General features: G+C 38.6%; 1 protein-coding gene across 1 annotated transcript in view; it reads left to right on the top strand.

Moving 5' to 3' along the window:
* The window catches only part of Asxl3 (additional sex combs like 3, transcriptional regulator), a 148,606-nt gene that overhangs the window by 80,709 nt on the left and 45,824 nt on the right, over positions 1-22,073 (top strand). Inside the window, exon 9 of the mRNA XM_023715678.1 lies at positions 4,269-4,432. Within this exon, the coding sequence (XP_023571446.1) occupies positions 4,269-4,432 (164 nt within the window). The remainder of the gene's footprint in view (positions 1-4,268; positions 4,433-22,073) is intronic.

Consider the following 22,073-nt stretch of genomic DNA (forward strand, 5'->3'; position numbering starts at 1 on the left):
ATTATTAGTGTAACAACAAAACAGCCTTTGTGGTGGTACGTGATTGTATTCCAGCACCGAGAGGCTGATGCAGGGGATTGCGAGTTCGCCCAGCATGAGCAGCGCAGGGACTTAGCAAGACTTTGCTTCAAACAAAACAAAATAAGTGAACAGGAACATTTTTATTATTAATGATCCTCATTTTTCTTTTCTATTTCATGAATCTCCGCTCTGACAGATTTCCCTTCTTTCTTAAGGCTTTATTCTTTGATTTAATATCTTTATGATTTGACTACTTAACCTCTTTTTTTTTTTTCTTTTGTACTTTACAGTATTTACAATTTACCTTTAAAACAATTTGGGCAGTATTTCACAAATGGTGATATTGTACCTTAAATTTCCATGAAAACCTTATATCCAGCAGTGTGGTGGTCACCACTCCTGACCCGGCAGTTGGGAGGCGAAGGCAAGAGGAATGCCCAGAGTTGAATGCCAGCCTGGGCTGGGAGTGATTTCAGAGCCAGCCTGTGCTGCATAAAGACACCCTGCCTCAAACCAAAACAAAACAAAACATAAGCAACAGACAAAAATGCTTTCTCTAGGGCCTACGAGATAGCTCAGCAGACTAAAGCGACTGCATAGGCAATCTTACCCAAGCCCAGGGACCACAGGTTAGTTAGATCTTGGCACCATGTGCAGTGCCAACCCCGCCCCCAGGGAGGGCTGAGCTGTGCCCACTCCCCCAAAAAACCTGTTTCTAATTTATGAGTTACTCAAATATATGTTTTGAATGTTATATAGTACATGTGGTGGGGAGGGGCACTTAAGAATCACTGTCTCTGTGTTTTTATACCTGTTTTTCTTTAAACAGAGATATGAAGTTTTGTGATTTTTCATTGTTGAGACTCAGTAATGAGTGATTTATATTTCCTTTCTATTTCCTGACTTCTGAAAAAAGTTGCTTTTCAAAAATTTAAATTTAATGGGCTGGGTAGATAGCTCGGTGGGCTAAGTGCCTGCCTGGAAAGTGCAAGGGCCCAGGTTCATTTCCTAGTACTGCATGCCATGCTGACCCTTGTACCCCAGGCTTACTGTGCTGGCTACTGAAACTGGGCATGGTGGTGCACTCCTGTAATCCCAAAGGTGGGGAGGCTCAAACAGGAGGATCATTATGAGTCCAAGTGTAGTGAGACCCAGTACCAAATAAAAAATAAATAAAAGACTTTTAAAAAATTAAATATGTATTTATTTAATTTCTTTGGTACTGGGAATTGAACTCAGGACCCCATGCTTTCCAGACAGGTGCTGTGCCACTGAGCTATATCCTCAGCCCCTACTTTTTCTTACAGTTGATTAATTTCTTCAAAAAAATTTAAAAAGAATAAAGAATAGTGTTTTAAAAAATACACATTAGAAATGATACAGAATTTCACCAAACAAAATAATACGAATTCTTGATTGGTATATTGCATATTGTTGTCTTCAAAATAGTTGTTCAGATTACCAGATGTAAGCATGCACACTTGGTCAGAAAAAGTTATAAAACATTAAAAAAGGGAAAATTTAAGCATTAACTGTTCCTTTCAATAGACTGGCAGAAATCAACAGTACAGTGTATCCAAGCTGTTCTATATAGATATATAAATATAACTTTTCCCTTCTTTCTTTCTTTCGTCTTTTTTCTCATTCTAGTTGCTCCTTCCCTTTGAGCAGATTCTTTCCCTTTTACAATATCTATTGTAACTTTCAGATTTTATTTACTTTTTCAGGTTCTTACACTAATGAGATAATGTGTGCGTGTGTGTGTGTGTGTGTGTGTGTGTGTGTGTGTGTGTGTGTAATGACTCAGTACATTGCCATATATTAATTTTTTTTGGTTTAAGAGTGATTTTTGGACTGGTAAAATTTCTGCAATCTTAAAATAGTTTATAATCTGGTCTTTTTATTTTTTATAATGTATATAGAGATCTCATTCTAGGATTGCGATGACATTTTTTAAAGTTTTCTGTTACTTTTAAATACTATGTAAAAGAATGCAGGCTCATAACCATTGTACATTTTGCTGAATCATTTCTTGCACATTTAAGGAACCCACATGCTCATCACCAGGAGTGTTTTTACATTTGTTTATCTTCTCTGATGTTAATGCCGTGTTATCACTTTTTTTTGTTTGTTTTAGGGTCTGGTATTTCTCTTCTAATTTTTATCTTTTCTATAAAACAATTTTATTTTACTTTTCTCCTTCAAACTTGTCATTTGATTAGATTTTTCTTCCATCTATTTCTGTGAAAATCAATTCTTTTCCTGTTCTTCTATAAAATTTTAACAAAATAAAATATCTTAGTGCATGTGTCTCTTGCTCTCCTTGCCAAGGGTTTCTAATGATTTCATTTCTATCCCCTCATCCCATTTTGCATATGATTATGATTAAGGATTTGGTTTCCACTCTAGCTCCCACTTCCATAGTATCATTTTTACAGTCAGTGTCTGTTTAGAACACTTCATGGCTATTAGTCTTTCAATTTATCATTGCTTCTTGTACCCTGTTGTTGCTTCCTTGACAGAATTGATTTACTAGAAAAACCTACCATTGTTTATTTCAGCAAGATTCTCCAAGGAATATAATTTCAATTTTGGAACCTTGTCATTGCCAGTTTTGAGAGCCTTAGTTACAAGTGACTTTCAGAGTTACCATTTATTTTCTTTTGGCTCTTTGCAGAAATGCCCCTCCTATCTGTTATTTTACTGATATTTTGTGTCCATGTCATTGCCATTCCTGTGGAGATCATCCATGCTTCGCTCAAAATGAAACAACTTTAAAATATCCTCTTTTTGCTTTTGGATTTTTATAGAGAAATGAATATTGTCCATCTTAAGATTTAGTGTATTACTTTATCTGAGAACCCTTATATTAAATATTTTGACCATTAACTATTCAATTATTACCTCTTTGCATCCTTTCATTCCGGAGCTCCTATAGGCACATACCCTGGCTATTTTTCACATTCCCTATATTTCTCATATTCTTACTGTTTTTGTCCCACATTCTAGATTCTTTTCTTTATCTCTGTAGCATAGTTACTCGGTAATTCTTTTTTCTGCTCTATCCACCTTCTATCTGGTTCTGTTTGAAATGTGAGTATTGTTTTATCATAATGTGCTTGTTTTTCTTATTTTTGTATTTCTTCCTTTGTGTTTAATTATTTGAAACAAAGACTTCTTTTGTGGAGGGCCAGAGAGTAAACACAGTAGGTTTTGTCAGCCGTTGAATTTTTCTTACAACTCTGCAATTCTGAGTCGTACTGTAAAAGCAGTCCTAGACAGTATGTAAACAAACTAGGCATTATGGTGTTCCAGCAGCATTTTATTTACCAAAACAGTCATTGTACTAGCAATAACTCATGGGATATAATTTGCTGAATCCTGATTTAAAACATGCACTTTATAATTACAGTCAAGCAGTTGTCTTAGCTCAAGTAACTAAGACTAGTAATTCTTTTCAGGGTATCAGTTGAAAGCTGTTATGGTAGATTGCTTCCTTGCTGGTCATGATTTTGAATTGTGAACTCTAATTTAGAGTCTTGTGTTTCATGCCAGTGTGCCTTGACTTGCGTAATCATTGTTCAAAGCGTATTTACATTTCAGACCTTGTAACATTTTTATCTAGATTTGACTTTTAAATTATCACTCTCAGAATTATCCTGAATAGGAATAATCTGAAATAATCAACTGTTCAGTGCACTGCTTGGAACAAGGCAGATATGTGACTACTGTCACTATCATTGTGTTCATTAAAATTAATCACAGTAGCATGAACTGGTAGATAAGCAGTAGAGTGCTTGTCTGACATGCACAAGGCCCTCATTTGATCCCCAATACTGCAAAATTAAAATTGATAGTCCTGTTGTTATAGTTATCACTTATCATAAGTCTTCCAGAACTTATATAAATTGAAGTTGTCAGCATTTAAGCTTTTAAAGCTTTTGAAAATTCTGATTAATAAGAATTTCATTATTATACTGCTTCTATGTCAGGGCATGGTTCTACTCTGAGTTAAAAAAGTAGAAGATATTGACAATAATATATCTTAAGGAAACTGAAAATAACTAAGGCTAGTTACAAACATAAGTGAAGGAGCTTTACTGATTTCTCTTCTGAAATATGTTAAAAAGATACAATTAAGCATATTTTGAGTATATGAGATCATGATATGCATATTCATGTATGTGTGTATCTGTGTATTTTCCTTTAACTCTAGTAAACTCATACCTCTTGCTTGTTCATCACAGGACACTTGAAATGGACCAAAGCTGAGGACATTGACATAGAAACCCCAGGATCTATTCTTGTCAACACTAACTTGAGGGCATTAATAAATAAACATACGTTTGCTTCCTTACCTCAGCATTTCCAGCAATACCTCCTTCTTTTGCTCCCAGAAGTGGATAGGCAGGTAAGTAGAAGTTTTAGACGTTGCATATCAGTCAGTACTTACATTACGGAGTAACAGGCCCTTTATCAAAAATGACTGATACCAGAATAAATTGTTTTGTAACAGTGTAGAACTTTTGTGTAATATATGTCTGTGTATTTATTGCTACGTTGGTTTATTTATTTAATCTTCCAAACAGATCCATGTTTTTAAAATTGTCTGTAGTGATCCAATTCAAATTTTGAAACCCAGTACACTGCGGTAGAATGAAAACGCTAGACCTATCCATGCTGGGATGGGAAAACAAAGAAATCGAACGTTCCACTCTCAAATAAATCTTTGAAGGAGCTGCTTCTTTGCCTGGAGGAAATCTTGAAATTCAGTAATAAAAAGCTAGGGTTTCTAAGAAATTATGTAAATGTTTTTATTCTCAACTCTTTGCAAGAGGATTTTAAAATTTATGTTTGCATTTGCTTTCTGCAAGTCTATCATCATGAATATGATAGCCTATAAATAATCACCTTTATCTTTCCATTTAGTATAACTGGAACTGCTTCAAATATATTTTTGAAAAGCTTTTAAAGTAAGGAAATATAAATATAGTCATTTAATAGCAGTCATCAATCATCTTCTAAAGCCTTTCCTTAGAAAAGGAAAAAAAAATCACCAACTTTTATACAATTTTACAAAATTACTAAATGTTAGAATAATTTTTCTATGATTTTTATTTTAGCAAATTTCAACACTACATATTTCCAGTTGATAAACTTAATATTTGTATCTTTATGAATTTGTATTTTCAAATGATGTCTTCATCTGTGAACTGAAATGGACAAGATTGAATCAGAATTTCCTTATTACTTCATATGAGTTTTCTTAATATTTGATATAGGTTTCTACTATGCTATCCATTTATTTTCATACATATTTAAATATGATATGCAAGAATTTGTTACCATTTTTATATGTCTCATCAGTGGTGATTTTTACTCATTTAGGAAAAGATTAGTTGGAGCTCAGATGTACTCTAATTTGCCTGGGAGTTTGCCTTCGTTCAACAAGAATTCACTTAACATTTACTGTACTGTGAATATGATATGAGTTAGCTGCTTGGGGATAATAGAAAAGCAGTAAATGTTTAATGCAATATTTATGGACTGAAATTATATCTATATCTATATCTATTATATTGATAGATATAGATATAGATATAGATATATATCTTCTAAAACTAAATTATGAGGGCCGGGGAGATGGCTCAGTGGAATAAGCACTTCCCTGGCAAGCATAAGGACCTGAGTTCAAGCCCCGGTTCTGGAAAAAAACTACTAAATTATGAAGTAGAAACAGGTATGCTTACAGGGAAAATTGCAATGTAAATTGTACTTTACTATCCAAAGGGAAAAATAAAGAAAAATTGAAAATTCTTGAATTCAGCTCTGAGACACAGGTGGCATTTGTATGAAATGAATGAGAACCTAGCAAGGGAGAGACCCAACCATACAGAATCAGAAGATAGTTTGGTGGCAGTCTGGAGCTTTCAGAAGAACAATGCAGATGATTCTGAAGGCACTGGAAATACATTTTAAATGAGTCCTTGACTCTGAAGCCAAAACATGTGCACTACAGTGCCCCACTGTCTGCAGCACAAAGCCACTGTGGCTTTTAGCAGAGCTATAAGCATTCTGTCAGTTCTGAGAGGTTACATTACAGATGAAAAACATGAAAATGGAAAAATGGTGAGCAATTGCATTTGTTCCCCAAAGCAGCATAACGAGGTCTTTTGGGAGATGGCACTGAATTAAATAAACAAGAGGAGGAAAATACAGCGATCTTCATTGTCCTCCACTTCCTCCTGCTCATCCAGTCGTAGTAATTCTTCACTTTATTAACAACACTTGAAGTAAGGTATGGAGAGGACACATTGTTATAAGCTTGTTGGAGAACATAGCTTACTTAGGTGTCAAGAATGACTTCTAGGGAGGATTGATTTATTAGCTTGTACAGCTGTTTCCTCCACTGCACCATATGTGCGGTTTATCTTATTTAAAACTCTGTCTCCAGCTCCTGAAATAAGGTTTGGCATATACGAGGTACTCAATAAATATTTTAGGAATGAAAAAATGACAAATTGTTCTAGGTTTAGCCAGATTCAATAACACAGGAGGCCAGAGTCTTAAACCTAATATTTTATTCAAGCTGTAGCAATTTCTGTGACTCAGGGGATTTTTTAGCCACTGTGAGAAATATATATATGAATATGGTACAATTCTTATCCTCAAATAACATTCAGCCTCTTGGGAAGTTATTTATTTATTCAAGAAATATTTACCAAGCATGTATTGAATGCTGTTTGCTTTGCTAAATACAGAGGATATGAGAACGAGACTTGAGGAAAAATAAAGACAAACTCATACTGAAATATGATACACTGTGCTCACTACTAAGAATGAATTTTATACCCCAAGTTTAGTAAAAGATGAGACAGCCAAATACATAGAAAAAAAGAACTATAAAGAAAGTTCTCTGCACAGTTGAAGTGTAATGTAGATTTAATATTATAAAAGACTTCATGGTGGAGGAGATGTTTAAGTGGAAACTTAAAAGACTGATAGGCATTTCTTAAGTAGAGCCAAAAAACAAATGAGAGAGAGAGAGATGATTTCATGGAACAAAGGTACAGCATTGTAAAGACTGTTCCAGTAGATTCCATTTTTCCATGTGAGTGGCCTGTAAGAAGAAAATGGTGGCGTACTGTGCTAAAGGAAACTGTGATCCACAAGGATGGTCTGGTTGTAAGCTAAGCAGTTTGCAGTTTTTCTGGAACCAGTGGATACCATCGAGTGTCTGGACTAGTAGGAGAGTAAAGAATGAAAAGTACAATGAAAATACAGTCATTCTTTTCTGTAAGGATGCAGTAGTTTTCAATGGATTGGATAGGCAGAAAGAGGCACAGTAGACTGGTTAAGATGTTTAAGATGAACCTTGAAAGACTGGTGGGTATGCTGTAGTTGTAATAGTTGAGATAAGGGATAAAGATCTGACCTTGGGAACTGACCTTAGAAATGAAACAAATAAATTCTAGACATATTTTAAACCTAGAATGAGTAGGAAGAAATGTCAGGTTGTCTATGGTTTGGGATTGCTAAAAGTGGAAAAAAAGCAACTGAAGATTTATCTAGGGTGATTTGAAAGGACAGAGGCTCTGTGGGTTGGTTAGCATTTTTTTTAAGAGTACAAACTAGAATTAAAAGAGAAAAAATGACAAGTGATACAGAATTTCACCTAATGAAGTAATATGAATTTCACAGTATTTGTTGTAGTACATAGTGTTGTCTTCCAAGGAAATGTATAAGAAATTTAGAGAAAAAGGACAAACAATTGAAAAAAGATGAAACAGATTAAACCATTAACTGTTTCTTTCCATAGACCAGCAGAAATGCACAGTACAGTCATCCAAACCATCCTACTTATACACATAGATAAATTTCTTTCCCCTACTCCCTCTGCTGTCCTTCTCCTTGACTATTTCATTTTGAATAAGTTAATTCCCTTTTCCCAGTATCTATTGTACCCTTCAGATTCCATTTTTTCTCTTTCAACTGGTTCTTACACTAAGGAGACAATACATTGTTTGCATATGTGGGTCTGACTTATTTCACTTAAGAGTATGCTCTCTAGTTGCCTCTATTTACTGACAAAAGATTCAAATTTATCCTGTTTCATAGCTGAATAATACTCCATTATGTAAAAATACCACACCTTCTTTAACCATTCTTAAGTTGTTGGGCATCTGAGTTGTTTCCAGGATTTATCTAGGAAAAACTGTCCTGCTATAAACATGGGTGCACATACATCATTGTGGTATGAGGTTTTCAGTTCTTCTGTAAAAATAAGCAGTAGGGATTGGTTAGCATTTTTAAGCATGAGATTCAAATCTCTCCTCCTCTCTCCTTGAATTAGTAAGGAGAAAGGCTGGTAGGTATACTACATTTGCAATAGTTGAGATAAGGGATTAAGGTCTGACCTTGGACATTGACCTTGGAAATGAAAAGAGTAAATTCCAGACATATTTTCAACCTAGAATGAGTAGGAAGAAATGACAGATATGTCTGTCTATGACAGATTCTCCTCCTTTCTGATTGCTGGAACAAAATACCTTAACACTGCTCAAAAGAGGTGACGTTTGCATCAGTCCACAGTCTCAGGGGCTTTAGCCACATGCAGCTGGCTCCAATGCAGAAGCATCACGGAGGAAAAGTGCAGTGGAGAAAAGATGCTCACCTTGTAGTAGCCAGGAAGTCAAGCTTAAGGGGGCAGCCCAAAGAGACATGCCCCCCAAAGGCACGCCTCAGAGGCATGCAGCCTGCAACTGCATATGCAGCTAAACATGTCAGTGGATTAACACACTGATTAGTATTATGCCCTGTGATCCAATCATCCCTACAGGGGTCTTGGACCTGTCAAGTTGATCAACTGGCAAGCAAATTCTACTTTTCTTCATTTTCCTGTCTGCCCCCCTAAATTTCCAGGTGTATTCAAAGCTCTCTTATAGTGAAATGGAACAGGTGTCTCGGTGATACATCAAGCTATCAAGACTGATGCTGTTTCAGTCTTGATTATAAATATTTAAATGAGAATGAATACTGTTTTCCTTGGACAGAATGAATACCACAGAGAAGGCACAGACATGGGAATCTGAGTGGATTTGTTGGAGTGAATGGAAGTTCTTATAGTTATGTAGAATACTCAGAATTTTAGCAGTGTGAAAATTTGAATTCAAAATATGAAAGACTTAGCTCTTTTGACTACCCCCGTCTCTGCCTGCTTCCTAGCCTAACATGGTCCTATAGGGCTTCTCACACTGACCTTATGTAAAGTGGAACTCATCCCATTGTTGCATTCCTGACTGATTTTCTCATTCTGCCCATGCCAAATGGCAAGGCAATCTCTCTGGATGGTTTGCTTATTTGTTTGTTTCTTATGTTATTTGCTCTTTTTTATTTAGAGGCCTGTGTTGGATTATACTTTTTACTTCTTTTTGTTTTATAATATTGTTACTTCCAATTTTATATTTATCTTATTCTTCATGAATCATACTGCACATAACACAAAATTCAGCTCAAACTGACTTTAAACTTCAAAGGGATATATTGGCTCAGGTAAACAGAAGACAGATATTAGGGAATAATTTGGATGGTTAGTCCTGGCATTCAATAATTATAAAGAAAACATTTAATTATTACTTAATAATTAATTTAAAATATTCTCCTTCCTTGTTGACATTCTAAGCCTAAATCTCTGTGATAGGATGCCTACCTGGATAAAAACTAATAGGTCCTTGCTTCTGGTTTTACATGCATAGGGAGAATCCATCTGTCCCAGTATTTTAAACCAAAAACCTAAGATCACATTAATGGTACTGTTGGTATCACATGACCACTCCTTAAACAACCAAGGAAACAGAATATTCCAGCTGAGTTAAGCCCATGACACCTGCCTTGGATGCCCATCATGTGTTTTCTATTCCTGAAGTGAAATGGTGCACCTACTTTGAACTCCACAATACTTTAAAAGTCAGGGATTTAGGAAGTTTTAGTGATATGTAATGGTACCTACCAAAGTGGGGTAGTAATTAAGTCTGAATTTTTAACTTATTGGATTAAGATGCTTTTCCTGCATGGAATATCTAGGAAATTTGGCTATATTTAGATTTTGGAGGCTGGAGAAGATAGAGTTACCAATATAATGTACATCTGTCATTGGGTATAAGACTTGTTGACATTGAGGGACATCATAGTGATCTCAGGAGGATGTGTAGCGAGAGTGGAGAAGGGCATGGGAAAGAACTAGGGAAGGGGTAGGAGGTGCATTTGTAACAGATCATGAATGAGGAGGTCGCACATAGACAGCACTGCCAGGTGGACAGTGGGAATGTGTGATGTAGTCTTTTAGACTCGCCCTTCAGCCTTCTTTGTTCTGGATTAGCTCAGAAGCAGCTCTGGAGGTGAGCCGCTAATGCAGGAGGACCCATGTCCCAAATGTCTTCATTGTGTCATTATTTTAAACATTGAAATAGTCATAAATTTTTAGGAAAATTTAAGGTACATTTGAAAATGTTTTCAGCTGATGATTCAGCCTTCCTCCCACTCAATACAGTACATTATGAATTTTGTGTATATTTCTGCAAATAAGGACACTCTCTTATATAAGAGCTGTGTGACCAATTAAATCAGGAAATTAACCGTAATGATGCCAAGTGATTTTTACACTATTCAGGTTTACCCAGTTGTCCCAGGAATGCCATTTCTAGCAACAAGACCCAGAACAGTCTTCATATCATTTGGTGTCTTTCGCTCTTCAGTCTTCCCTTCATTTGCAGCACCGTGACGCTTCCGAAAGTTAGGAGCCAGTTTGAGCTCTTGTGATGTTTCCTTATGATCAAGTGCAGATCACGCTCCTTTGGCATCAATGCAATGAATGGCACTATTTTCTCTCCTTGCACCCTGCTCAGGAGCACACAATATTTTTTTTGGGGGGGGGGAATGGTAAAACCAAATTTCACAACAAAATATAGAATAACAATAATCAATACATTACATGTAGTCTTTAAAGTAATTACTCAGGGAACATGATACAGGCATAAAAATTTCTCCAGGTAGCATGCAAATTTTCCTTTCTAATGAACTAAGAGACACAGATGGCTGATTTGTGTTTTCCCCCATTTCTTGCCTGTCCTCACACCTTCCTAGTTCCTTTCTCCTTCCAAACAGTTTCTTCCCATCTCACGGTGTCTGTTGTACATTGTAGAACTTACTTGCTCTTTCAGGCAGTTGTGTTTTGTCTGAATACTGATGTTCTTCACTTGCTCAGTTTTATTAATGTGTGTCTGCTGAACATTTCCACTGTAAATTTGCTCCTCCCTTTACAGTTATAGAGGTTTGAGGTGATTCTTTCTTCTAACTTCCTACTTACTAATTTATTATATCTGTATGGCTTGGTTGTTTCCCACTGTTAATAAGTTACTGTAGTTAAATTAGCCCACATTTGGGCAGCAGGAGCCCATTAGAGCTCTCACCTGTGTCCTCTTCCATGTCTCTTTCACTCTTTGAGCAGAGAACTTCCTCAATTTGAAACACATCAGGGTGTTCTGATCTAACCTTACACAATTTAGTCACTGGTCTAGGAATGGACCCTTCTCTAGGAAATGCTGGTACCTTTCATTACCTTTGGAATTTATAAAACAAGATATACATGTGCTCTTCACTGTTGGGGCCTTGCTAATGTCAGAATCAGGACAGATTTTAGAAAACAAATATGAATATATGCATACGTACATCCGTAGTCCCATGTGTGTGAACACCTTACCTCTGCATTTTGGAGACAAGAACATCTGACAGCAGAAAGAGGATGAGGCTCCTATGTAAGCATTGCACAGCTTACATGGAGTGTGATAATAATACAATGGAGGTTTATTATTTTAGGTTATTACTGTAAGAGCCACATGGCCATCTGCCCTCCTGCAGTGCTCCCCTTCACTCTGAGCACTGTCATCATGTCGATGACTTTTGGAAGTAGTTCTCCAGGTCCTTCTCCATGTTTTCTGTTCCATTCTCATGGCCGCCTTGGTCATTGTGAATCAATTCAAAACATTTATCTTACATGGTCATTTTAATTTTGAGGAAGAACTGCACATAGCACGAGGCCAGATCCACTGAGTAAGTCAGATGAGCCCAGCCTGTAATGTTTTCACAGCTCTGTCTCCCATTGATGGCACTTGGCGGTGGCATTCACCTCAGTTTTGATCACACCTTGGCAAGACACAAATGAGGGCTTCAAAAATTGCTTCAAAAAGTCATGGCCACAAGGCTGGCCAGATAGCTCAGTGGACGAAAGCGCCTGCTTAGTCAGAGTGCAGTGGCTGAGGTTCAATCCCCAGGCCTGCCATGCCGGCCCTGCCTCCAGAACACACTGAGACAAGGATTGAGACTGGGTGTGGTGGCACACGCCTGTAATCTCAGTGCTTGGGAGGCTGAAAACAGGAGGATCACTAAGAGTCAGATCTGTGTAGTGAGACCTTGTACTGAATACGAAAAAATAAATAAAGCAAGCAAACAAGTGGCGGCAACAACAATAAGTGTGTTTGAAGTGAGATAGTATCATAGAGGGACTAAGAGCAACTTGTCATTTACTGTAAGATTTTTTTTATTTAAATGTTCACCAGTATTTCATGCACTGTTTGCATCTCTATTTGTTTTGACATGCAGTTCCTTATCTTGTAAACCATAGATTCAGACTGATACTTTTTATCTAATGTCAGACCCCATGTTTCATTCTAGCTTTATTCTTCCCGTAGCTGTCTCTCCCTTCCCTGACAGTGAAAGGTTGGCTTTTACAGCTCTTGGTATGTCTGCATGTTTGACTCTCTCTTGCAGATAGCCAGGCTCCCAGCTCTGCTGTCCTGCCACCCACCCCCTGTGGATAGTCTGTCCTCTCACCACACTCAATCTCTGACCCTTGGTGAGAGATGACCCACGCTTTCACCCTCATCACTTGGACAGCTTCCCTTTCCAGGTGATGTCTGAAGCTACCGTCACACCACTCCTCTGCACAGGTGCTGCCCGCCCCCTTGTGCCCAACACCTGGAATCTTCCCCAGGCTTCCACTCCGTGTGAAGATGTTTCTTTTTTCTTTTTTTTTTTTTTTTGGGGGGGGGGGCTGGGGATTGAACTCAGGCCCTTACACTTACTAGGGAAGCGCTTATTCCACTGAGCCATCTTCCGGCCCTTCCACTCCATGTGGACATGTGGCTCAGTTCAGTGGCTTCTGATTCTACACTGGCCATCAGGGACATCTTATACACATGTAAAATATTAGCCTGAGTTCCTGGGGAGGTAAAAGAGAAGGCTCTCAGGTTTCTGAGTTAGTTCAGCTATTTGCAAGCCTCAGCAGGAGACTAGATAGAGAAAGAAGAGTGGGACTGAGCCCACACCTTCCCTGTGTGACCAGTGCAGGCTGCAGCCACTGACCAGCCCTTGCCAGGAGGTGCTCTCTGTACATTCTTCTCTCTGCTGAGTTCTGGAACTTCTTCACATTCCAGATCAAAAGCTCAGACCTGTTATTGACTCTGGTGTGCAGTGCTAACCTTTGTAAATTTTCATTTAATCTACTTCTCAAATGACTCTAACTTAAGTGAGTCCTGTGTGACTGGTAGGACTTCTGACTGACAGGCCTTTTGAGGAAGTTGAATAATCTGAATGTAAACACATTACTCTGGTTTAGAGTAGAACAGGGTATAAAATTCAGTATATTATTCAACTAGTGTTTATTTAACTCCTGTTATATGGCAGACTGTCCTAGGCGATGACAGCATAAACATTAATAAGTAGCAGCTCCTATCCTAAGAGAGATGAGAAAACCTGTAGTCACGCCACTGTTATGTAGTGTTAGTCATTGCATTGTGCTGTGGAAACATAAGGGAGGGGATTATAATCTGCCAGTGGGAGTTAATAAGTGTTGAAATATCAGGTGTTACTGGACTAGATCTGGAAAGACGCAGAGACTTTACCAGGTAAACAGATGTGGAGGACATTATTAACAATGATGTGGATCACTTATAATGCTAGGCTTTCTGCATTTTATAATAATGCTTCAGTTTCATTAATCCATTTTTAAATATTGTCTCAGTTACTCTTCTTTCATTGCTGGGACAAATACCCGACACCCAAAATAAAGAAAGAAAGGTCTATTTAGCTCACAGTTACTGGAGGTTTCAGTCCATGCTTAGCTGGTTCAAAGGCAGAGTGGCACAGGGCAGAGAGCATCTTTTCATGGTCAGTGGTGGCAAAGAGCAAGAGAGCAAAAGGAGGAGTAGCAGCAAAAATGACAACAGAGAGTAAGCCTTTCTCTCTCTGTCTCTCTTGTATAATATGCAGGCTATCCACCTCAGGCTGGGTGTAACACGCACACCCATAATTCCAGCAATACTAAGACCCATCATCCCGGTGGATCATGAGTTAATCTCAAACTATAGAAGTCCCTGCCCCATAACTGCATGAGGCTTTGTGGAGACAACTAGACACAAACCATAACATATATAGAAATTGAAACTCAAGGAGAAAAAGCCTTCCTCAGTTTTTTCCAAGTAAAACCGTGGAAGTCACATTTTGAACAATGTTCCTTGTCCCCAAAACATGAAGGTGGAGAAGTGGGTACAGTCTGTCAACATAATTTGAGACAGCCAAGACATAAGGTGAGTGGGAAAGGTAGATTGCAAAAGGCAAGTCTGAAGCTTCTGATGTCAGTAAGCTTGGAACTGACATCGGAAGCTTCAGACTTGGAGAGGCACTTGGGTAGATGTATATTTTACCTTTTTTGTTTGTTTGTTTTTGCAGAACCAGGGATTGAACTCAGGCCCTTGCACTTGCCAGGGAAGCGTTTATTCCACTGAGCCATCTCCCCAGCCCCAGATGTATATTTTAGAAACGTAATTTTTTTCTTTAAAGTATTCAGGGCATGACACTTTATTTGCTACTAAGTGCATAAAAGAAGAAGGTAATTCTGAAGCTGTAAATCTAATATAAAGGGGTAGTTAGAGTCTCCTGAGTCTTTTCTCCTTGGCTCATGAATAGTCATCATGTCAGTGTGTCCTTTCTTCTGTGAGCGAGTGTCCCTCATGTCCCTTCCACTTATAAACACACTTAGTCCTCTTACAATAGAGCTCTGCTCTTGACCTCACTGAATGTTGATCGCCTCTTCATAAGCCCAGTTAGTGCTTCAACTTGGGGATTTCTAGGACACAATTCAGTCCATGCCAGACATTTTGGAAATAAAGTGAAGAGGATTTGAAAATTGGTTTTGGAGAGGAAAGGAGATGTGGTATATGTGTTTTAGCATTTTGGTGTATGGTGCTGGAAATCACTCACAACCTCACACTTGCCAGGCAGGTGCTGTGTGGCTTAGCTGTATCCCCAGTCCTGTCTTAGCAATTATACAGTTAAGAATAGAAAAATGACAGTTTAAGTAGACTTCAGTATATTTTGGCCTAAAAAGTGGAACATTTGATGCAAAGATTTAGAAAAATAGAATTTGATTTGTTCATTGCTACAAAATTAATGAGAACAAGTGGATTGTGTTGGAAAAGAAGCGTGTTTAAGAAAAAGGATATGGAGCTTAGGGAGATAGCTTGGTGCTCTAAGGGCCTGCCTGGAAAGGACGCAGGTTCAATCCCTGGTACCGCATGCCATGCCAGCCCTGGAACTCCAGGTGCACCATGCTGGCCACCAGAACTGGGCGTGGTAGTGCATGCCTGTAATCCCAGTGCTGGGGAGGCTGAGACAAGAGGATTACTATGAATCCAAGCTGCAGTAATGAGACCCTGTACCAAATAAATAAATAAATAATTTTAAAGGGGTATGGGAGACTGGTTCTTGAGATCAGAACGAAACAGTACAGAAGAAGTGATGAAATCATTATATGTGAAGAGTTAGAATATTCAGTTCATTAGTGTGTTTGTACAGAGACTAGAATCTGAGTGTTTGCAAATGGTGGAAAGTCCTTGGAAGGCAATGTGATGGATGTTCTTGGGAATGTGGCCTTGTGGAACAAAGTATTTGAGGTTAGATGGTGGTGGAGGCAGCTGGACTCCGTCTGTGTTTCTCACCATAGCAGTGTTAAATGTGTGTTCCTTCAACTGGGTAACAGTTGTGTCAGAGATTGAATCTTGCAAGGTTTGAAAACTTGCGAAGGCTCAAGCAGAAGGAGCTGATGCATTTGAAGGGACTTATAGCATGCGTGTTAGTGGATCGTCACAGGGTGTAGGCCTAGCAGGAAGTAAAGTAAGGTTGGGGATGAACTGGAGATACAGGAAGAGGATGGTGCAGTTGGGATCAGTGGAACTTTTCATTTGGGCAAAAAGTTGGAGTCTCAAGATGACCCGCTTCAGATATTCCTAAGTTTAGTAAAGATGTAGGTTAAAACTCCTCTATTTGGCCACAAAATTTTTCTTCAAATATGAAATACAAACAAACAAAACAGCATTGGTCAAAGCTGACAAATAGGCAGAGTTACTCTAATCCTTCCTTCCATGGGCACATGGGAATAGTGGCTCCAGAAACTCAGGACTTGGTTGTATAGCCAGATGTGCCTAATTTATACATAGCTCTCTGTAAGATGTGCTTGGAGAATTTTTAGAACTACCTTGGTTACTCATAGCAGATCTTTCTTTAAGAATTGGTATTTCATAAACTTTATCTGCATAGAACAATTTTGTGACCTTTTAAAAATATGTACAGCTGCTGGAATAAATGTCAACTAAAGGGGAGTCATATTTAGGTTTTTATTACACTTTCAAATTGAACCTCACTGATGAATAGGTTGTTGTCATTCCTGTCATTGGTGTCACTTCTGAATGACGCTCCTCACTGCCTCCACTTGGTTGCAGTAGTGGCTAACAGGGCTGTCTTCAGGTACTTGCAAGACCATCCCCCAACTTCTAAACAAATTATGCCTATTACTTCTCACTAAATGGTAATTGCAGCATTTCAGTTCACTCTTACTAATCTCCCAATTTTGCTCTGTATTCATATCTCGGTGTCTGTGGTCTGCTAAATGACTGGTCTTGCAAGGATATGCACTGTGTAGGTTCTTTAAAATTCTATCTGCCTTTGTGCTTCTCAGGTTTTGCACTCACTGGCAATAATGCACATAATTTTAACTGTGGAGAATGTCATTAAGCTAAAATGGAACATTTACACAGTCCCTTTTGCAGAGAATTTGAACTAGGAAAATGAATGTGTATGTCAGACATTTACAGCACAGAGAATGTGATTTATTGATTTCTGATGGCTCTGTTGGCATCAGTGTATATATTCAAAGAAGCCTTTATAAATGCAAATGGGAAGGGGCTTTCTGTCTTTTTCCTCCGTGGAAAAAGCTCATACATTTTCAATAACTCAGGTTTCTCTTAGAGATTGCCCTATGTACTGTATATATAGATTTAAAAATTATACTGTTATTTTATTCTGCAAATAGTTTATATAATGAAATGTCAATTTAACTAAAAGATTATAAAATTCATATGTATTAAAGATATGAAAAATGCTAGTATCTTAAGCCTCTAGGTAAAAGTAAGTGTGTACTTGAAATGTAATTATTTTAATGGAGCTGACACTTTGCCTTTTTCTTTGCTTCTGGAAGCTTATCTTAAAGTACTTAGGAAATCTATTATTCCTTCTTCTGATAGTCACACATCACCAAAGATGTCCTTGCAGGCCATGCCTGGATATTTCCATTCTCACCATTGGGTGGTACATGGGGCATGGAGGTGTATATAATTCATTTAGTAGTATGGAAATCACTTATGGAAGAACCTGATTTAATCTCTGCATTACTTACCTAACTGATGGTTAACATCAAATCCTATTTATCAGTATCTGCTTCAACATATATCTAATAACGTATAGATTAGATTTAATTATAGATAATAGGCAGCCTGACCAGCTTATTTTAGTTGCATGCAAAGGTGATTAATAGACGAGCACAAACTCATTCAACTTGGAAACCATGCCTTCTGTGTTTTCAGCCATTTTCTACCTCTTTTAGATGGGATATTAAGTGGCAGTGTCATGGGCAAGAAGGCTGTCTTTGGCCAGGTACTGGTACCACTAGCACATTGCCTTTCTAAATGTTTAATACTGCCATGTTGTGTTTATATAATTACCTTTTGGTTATCTAACTTATTTTACATGTATATGTAACTGTGTACATGTATGTGTATATATTTCCAGTTTATAGAGGGAGAATAAGGGATTTTAAATTTGTTTTGTCATGTATAAAAAAAGGATAATGCTAGTGGTTGATTAAGTGAGTAGTTCATGTGGTGGGCTTTACATTTTAATAAGAAATAATCATTATGCCAGGGTTACTGTGGACCTGTTGTGGACCAATGTCAGTCACTCCTAAATTTGTTTCAAAGGGAAAAGTAGTAAAACTGATTTTACTCAGTTTGATCACTTTAAGAATTCATGGTATTCATTAAACCTGATTAAGAAATAGTTGTCAAAAAGTACTTAAGGGGCCGGGAAGATGGCTCAGTGGAATAAGCACTTCCCTGGCAAGTGCAAGGGCCTGAGTTCAATCCCTGGTTCCGCAAAAAAAAAAAAAAAAGTACTTAGATTCTATTTTAAAAATTTATGTAAAGTTATGTTAAAGAATAAGAAGTCAGCAATAATGTTTGGCTCTCTTTAAGGTGGCGGTATATATGCATGTTTGTTTCCCTTGAATACTTAGGTTTTCCATTAAAGTAACACTGCTCTTTCCTCATTAATGTATGTCTGTGTGGGTCAGGTTTTTATCACTGTGACAAAAACACCTGGGACAGGTATTATATTAGTTTTGTACATGGCTGCTTGGTTATGGTGCTGTGGGCTTGAGGTGAGGCAGGAACATCAGAGGGAAGGGTGTGGCTGGGCAAATCTGGCCCATGCATAGCATTTAGGAAGTCAAGAGTATAAGTGAGCTGGAGCGGAAAGTGCTGGGCAGCAGGCACACCCTCCCAAGACATGCCTGCCTTCCCCGTGACCCGCTTCTGCCAACTGAACCCTTCCTTCTGACAGCCCATTCAGCCAGGGCTCGCATCAGTGGCTCAGTGCCTCCCATGATTCAGTCGCTTCTGTAGGCTTCACTCTGACCATTATAACAGCGAGATTCCAGTCCTCAGAACTGCATGTGAATCTTTGGACAATGCTTCCAATTTAAAGCTTAGCAAGTGTCATCCAGAAGCCAGAAGACAAGAGGAATATCTGTAGGAGATAATGAATGTAGGATTACATTAACTAGAGATGTGATGAAGGAGAGTGACTGAAAAGGACAGCTCTTTCTGAACTCTTACTGGAAGGGACTACATAGCTTTTCCTGTACACAGCTTGCAGTCAGAAAGGCAGCCATCAGTGTGGCACCTGATTGTTGACATAGCTTGAACTGGGCGAAGAGCAAGTGCTTTGCTTTGAATGTAAGTGTGCACCTAAAGTGCCAGAGTTGGGGCTTGAACCTGGCATAATGCTATTACAAGACGAGGCCTTTAGGGTAGTTACCACGCCATAGTAACTCTGCCTTCTGAGATTTACACCTTTATTAAAAAAACAAGCCCAGTCCAGGCATGGTAGTGCACACCTGTAATCCCAGCACTAGGGAGGCTGAAAACGGGAGGATCACTACAAGGCTGGGCTGTGTGAGATTCTGCACAAAAAACAAAACAAAACAAAACCCTGCCGAGTGTTGCTTGACTCTTCTGTCTCTTCCAACAATTGGGTACCCAGCAACAAAATAGCATCTTAGAAGGAAAGTGTGGGTACTTGAATGAAGTAAAACAGCCCTTCCTCTGCAAACCCACCCATGTTGTTCCGTATGCATTCTATGGCTCAAATTATTGAAGGATGGTGGTTTGTTCCATGGTTCTGCCCAAACTGTTGATAGATGGTGATTTGTTTCTTGGGTTTTGTATTTGAGTCTTATGCACATTCTAACATGATAGAGGCAGTGCATTATGGTGTAGACACAGTTTTCTGGCAAAGTTGATATTTTAGGGATTGTATTTCAGATCTTAAATAAAATTTGTTTCTAAATTAAAAAAAAAAAAAACAAAGAAAAAAGAAGGAAAATACAGCCATTGCCAGGCATTTCATCTGCCAGTGCCTTGATCTGATGCTCCTCAGCTTCTAGAACCATGAGAAAGTAGACTCCTGTTCTTTGCACATTACCTAGGCTAAGGTATTTTGTTATAGAAGCATCCTAACCCATGACAGACTTGGGTCAGTGTGATTTCGGTTTTGGACCTGTTGGCTCTGAGACACATTTGAAAAATTTGTGTGGCAATTATGAAGAAGAAGCTGATTACAGATAGTGTTATATGAAGTTAAGCTACAGTTGTAAGCTGGAATTAAGGTAGGAACCACTGCCATTGGTGTGTTAATTAAAAGTGTAGCTCTGTGCTGATAGTGTGGCTTAGTGGTAGTGTTGTCAGCCTTTGGGTCCAGAAGAAATTGTTTCCAGGTTCCTGGAGTACCACTTGAGGAACAGGACAAGATGTGCAGGAAAGGTAATGAGGACTTATATTTATTGAATGTGGAAGATAAATATGTTTTATAAAGTGAGAGCGAACAGCTCAGCATGGCCCCAAGGATAGTGGGATGTGGATCTTTTGTGTCTCCTGTTCCTACATTGCTTCTCCCTCATGCAGCCCAGGCATTGGGATGGTTGGCGTATCAAAAACTCACTTCTCCTGGCATCAGACTTAGACTGTCTTATTGAGCACTTGCTTGGTTTCATGAGAGGCGTAAGTGAAGAATTGAAGATGGCACTCTTCTGATTTGTCCTACAGGACTCAGGAACTGCAGCCATTCCAGATTCTGTGCTCTGTGCATGTGCCCTGGGTCTCCAGACTCCGCAGCGTATGCCTACTTGCATGACCGAATTTTCCCATTACCAGTCTCCTAGGCTTGGCTAGCATGTATGAGGCCTGGATTTGATTGTCAGTGCTGCCAGTGCATGCATATATACAGGTACACATGCATGCATAAATGCACACATGTGCGGATATATGAATGTACATATAATACATGTATTTGTGTATATATGTATATGAGCTATAGATATTGTAACAGATCGTTTAAGACTAAGACTTAAAAGATTTGCAAAAGAGACTGGAAAGTAACAAGTAGAGAGGTGAGGTAGAGGAAAACCAGGAGGACCCTGGAGCCAAGAGAAGTAAACATTCAAGAAGCAGGATGTGCCTTGTGTTGTACTTAAATACTGAGGGTTGAGCATTAGGTCTCAGATTTCACATATACAATCCAGTGGTGATTTTGACAAACATAATTTTGGTGATGTTGCAGGGTGAAAAACCAGAAATGAGTTTAAGGAAATAAACAGCCTTGTCTGTTAAGAGATTTCATATAGGGCTGAAGGGATAGCTCAGCCATCTAAGCTGGGCAAGCACAAGGACCTGAGTTTGATCCCCAGTACCACATGCTGTGCTGGGCCCAAAACCAGGCATGATGGCACACACCTGTAATCCCAGTGCTAGGGAGGCTGAGACAAGAGGATCCCTATGAGTCTAGGCTGTGTGGTGAGACTCTGTAACAAATAAATAAATTAAAAATTAAAAAGAAAAAGAAAGATTTGACATAAAATAAAACAGGCATGGCCAATTGGAATGGCCTAATTTCAGTACAGAGGTGATGTTTCGTTTGGTTTTGGTTCATTCCTCCGCATGGTATCTTTGTGAAAGGAAGCAATTAAAGGAGCAAGATAAAAAAGCAAATTGGTAGTTTTTTGGTATCATTTCTGAAAGGCTGGGGCTGGGACAAGTAGTGATCAAGATATTTTCCTGAGAATGGAGGCAAGATCCTGAAAGAGTAAATAAAATCTGAAAGGTATGATGATTCCTTTCAGGAAAGAATCTGCTCAAAGGGAAGGAACAACTGGGATGAGGGAAAGACCCAAAGAAGGGAGGCATGCCGTGCTGGCTCCACCCCAGGGCAGGCTGAGACGGCGATCGAGGCTGGCTGTGGTGGCGCACCTCTGTAGTCCCAGCACTTGGGAGGTTGAAGACTGGAGGATCACTACCAGTCGGATCTGTGTAGTGAGACCTTGTACTAAAATA

Source organism: Octodon degus, unplaced genomic scaffold (genome assembly GCF_000260255.1).
Source record: "Octodon degus isolate 3935 unplaced genomic scaffold, OctDeg1.0 scaffold00003, whole genome shotgun sequence".
In the NCBI taxonomy this organism is placed as follows: Eukaryota; Metazoa; Chordata; class Mammalia; order Rodentia; family Octodontidae; genus Octodon; species Octodon degus.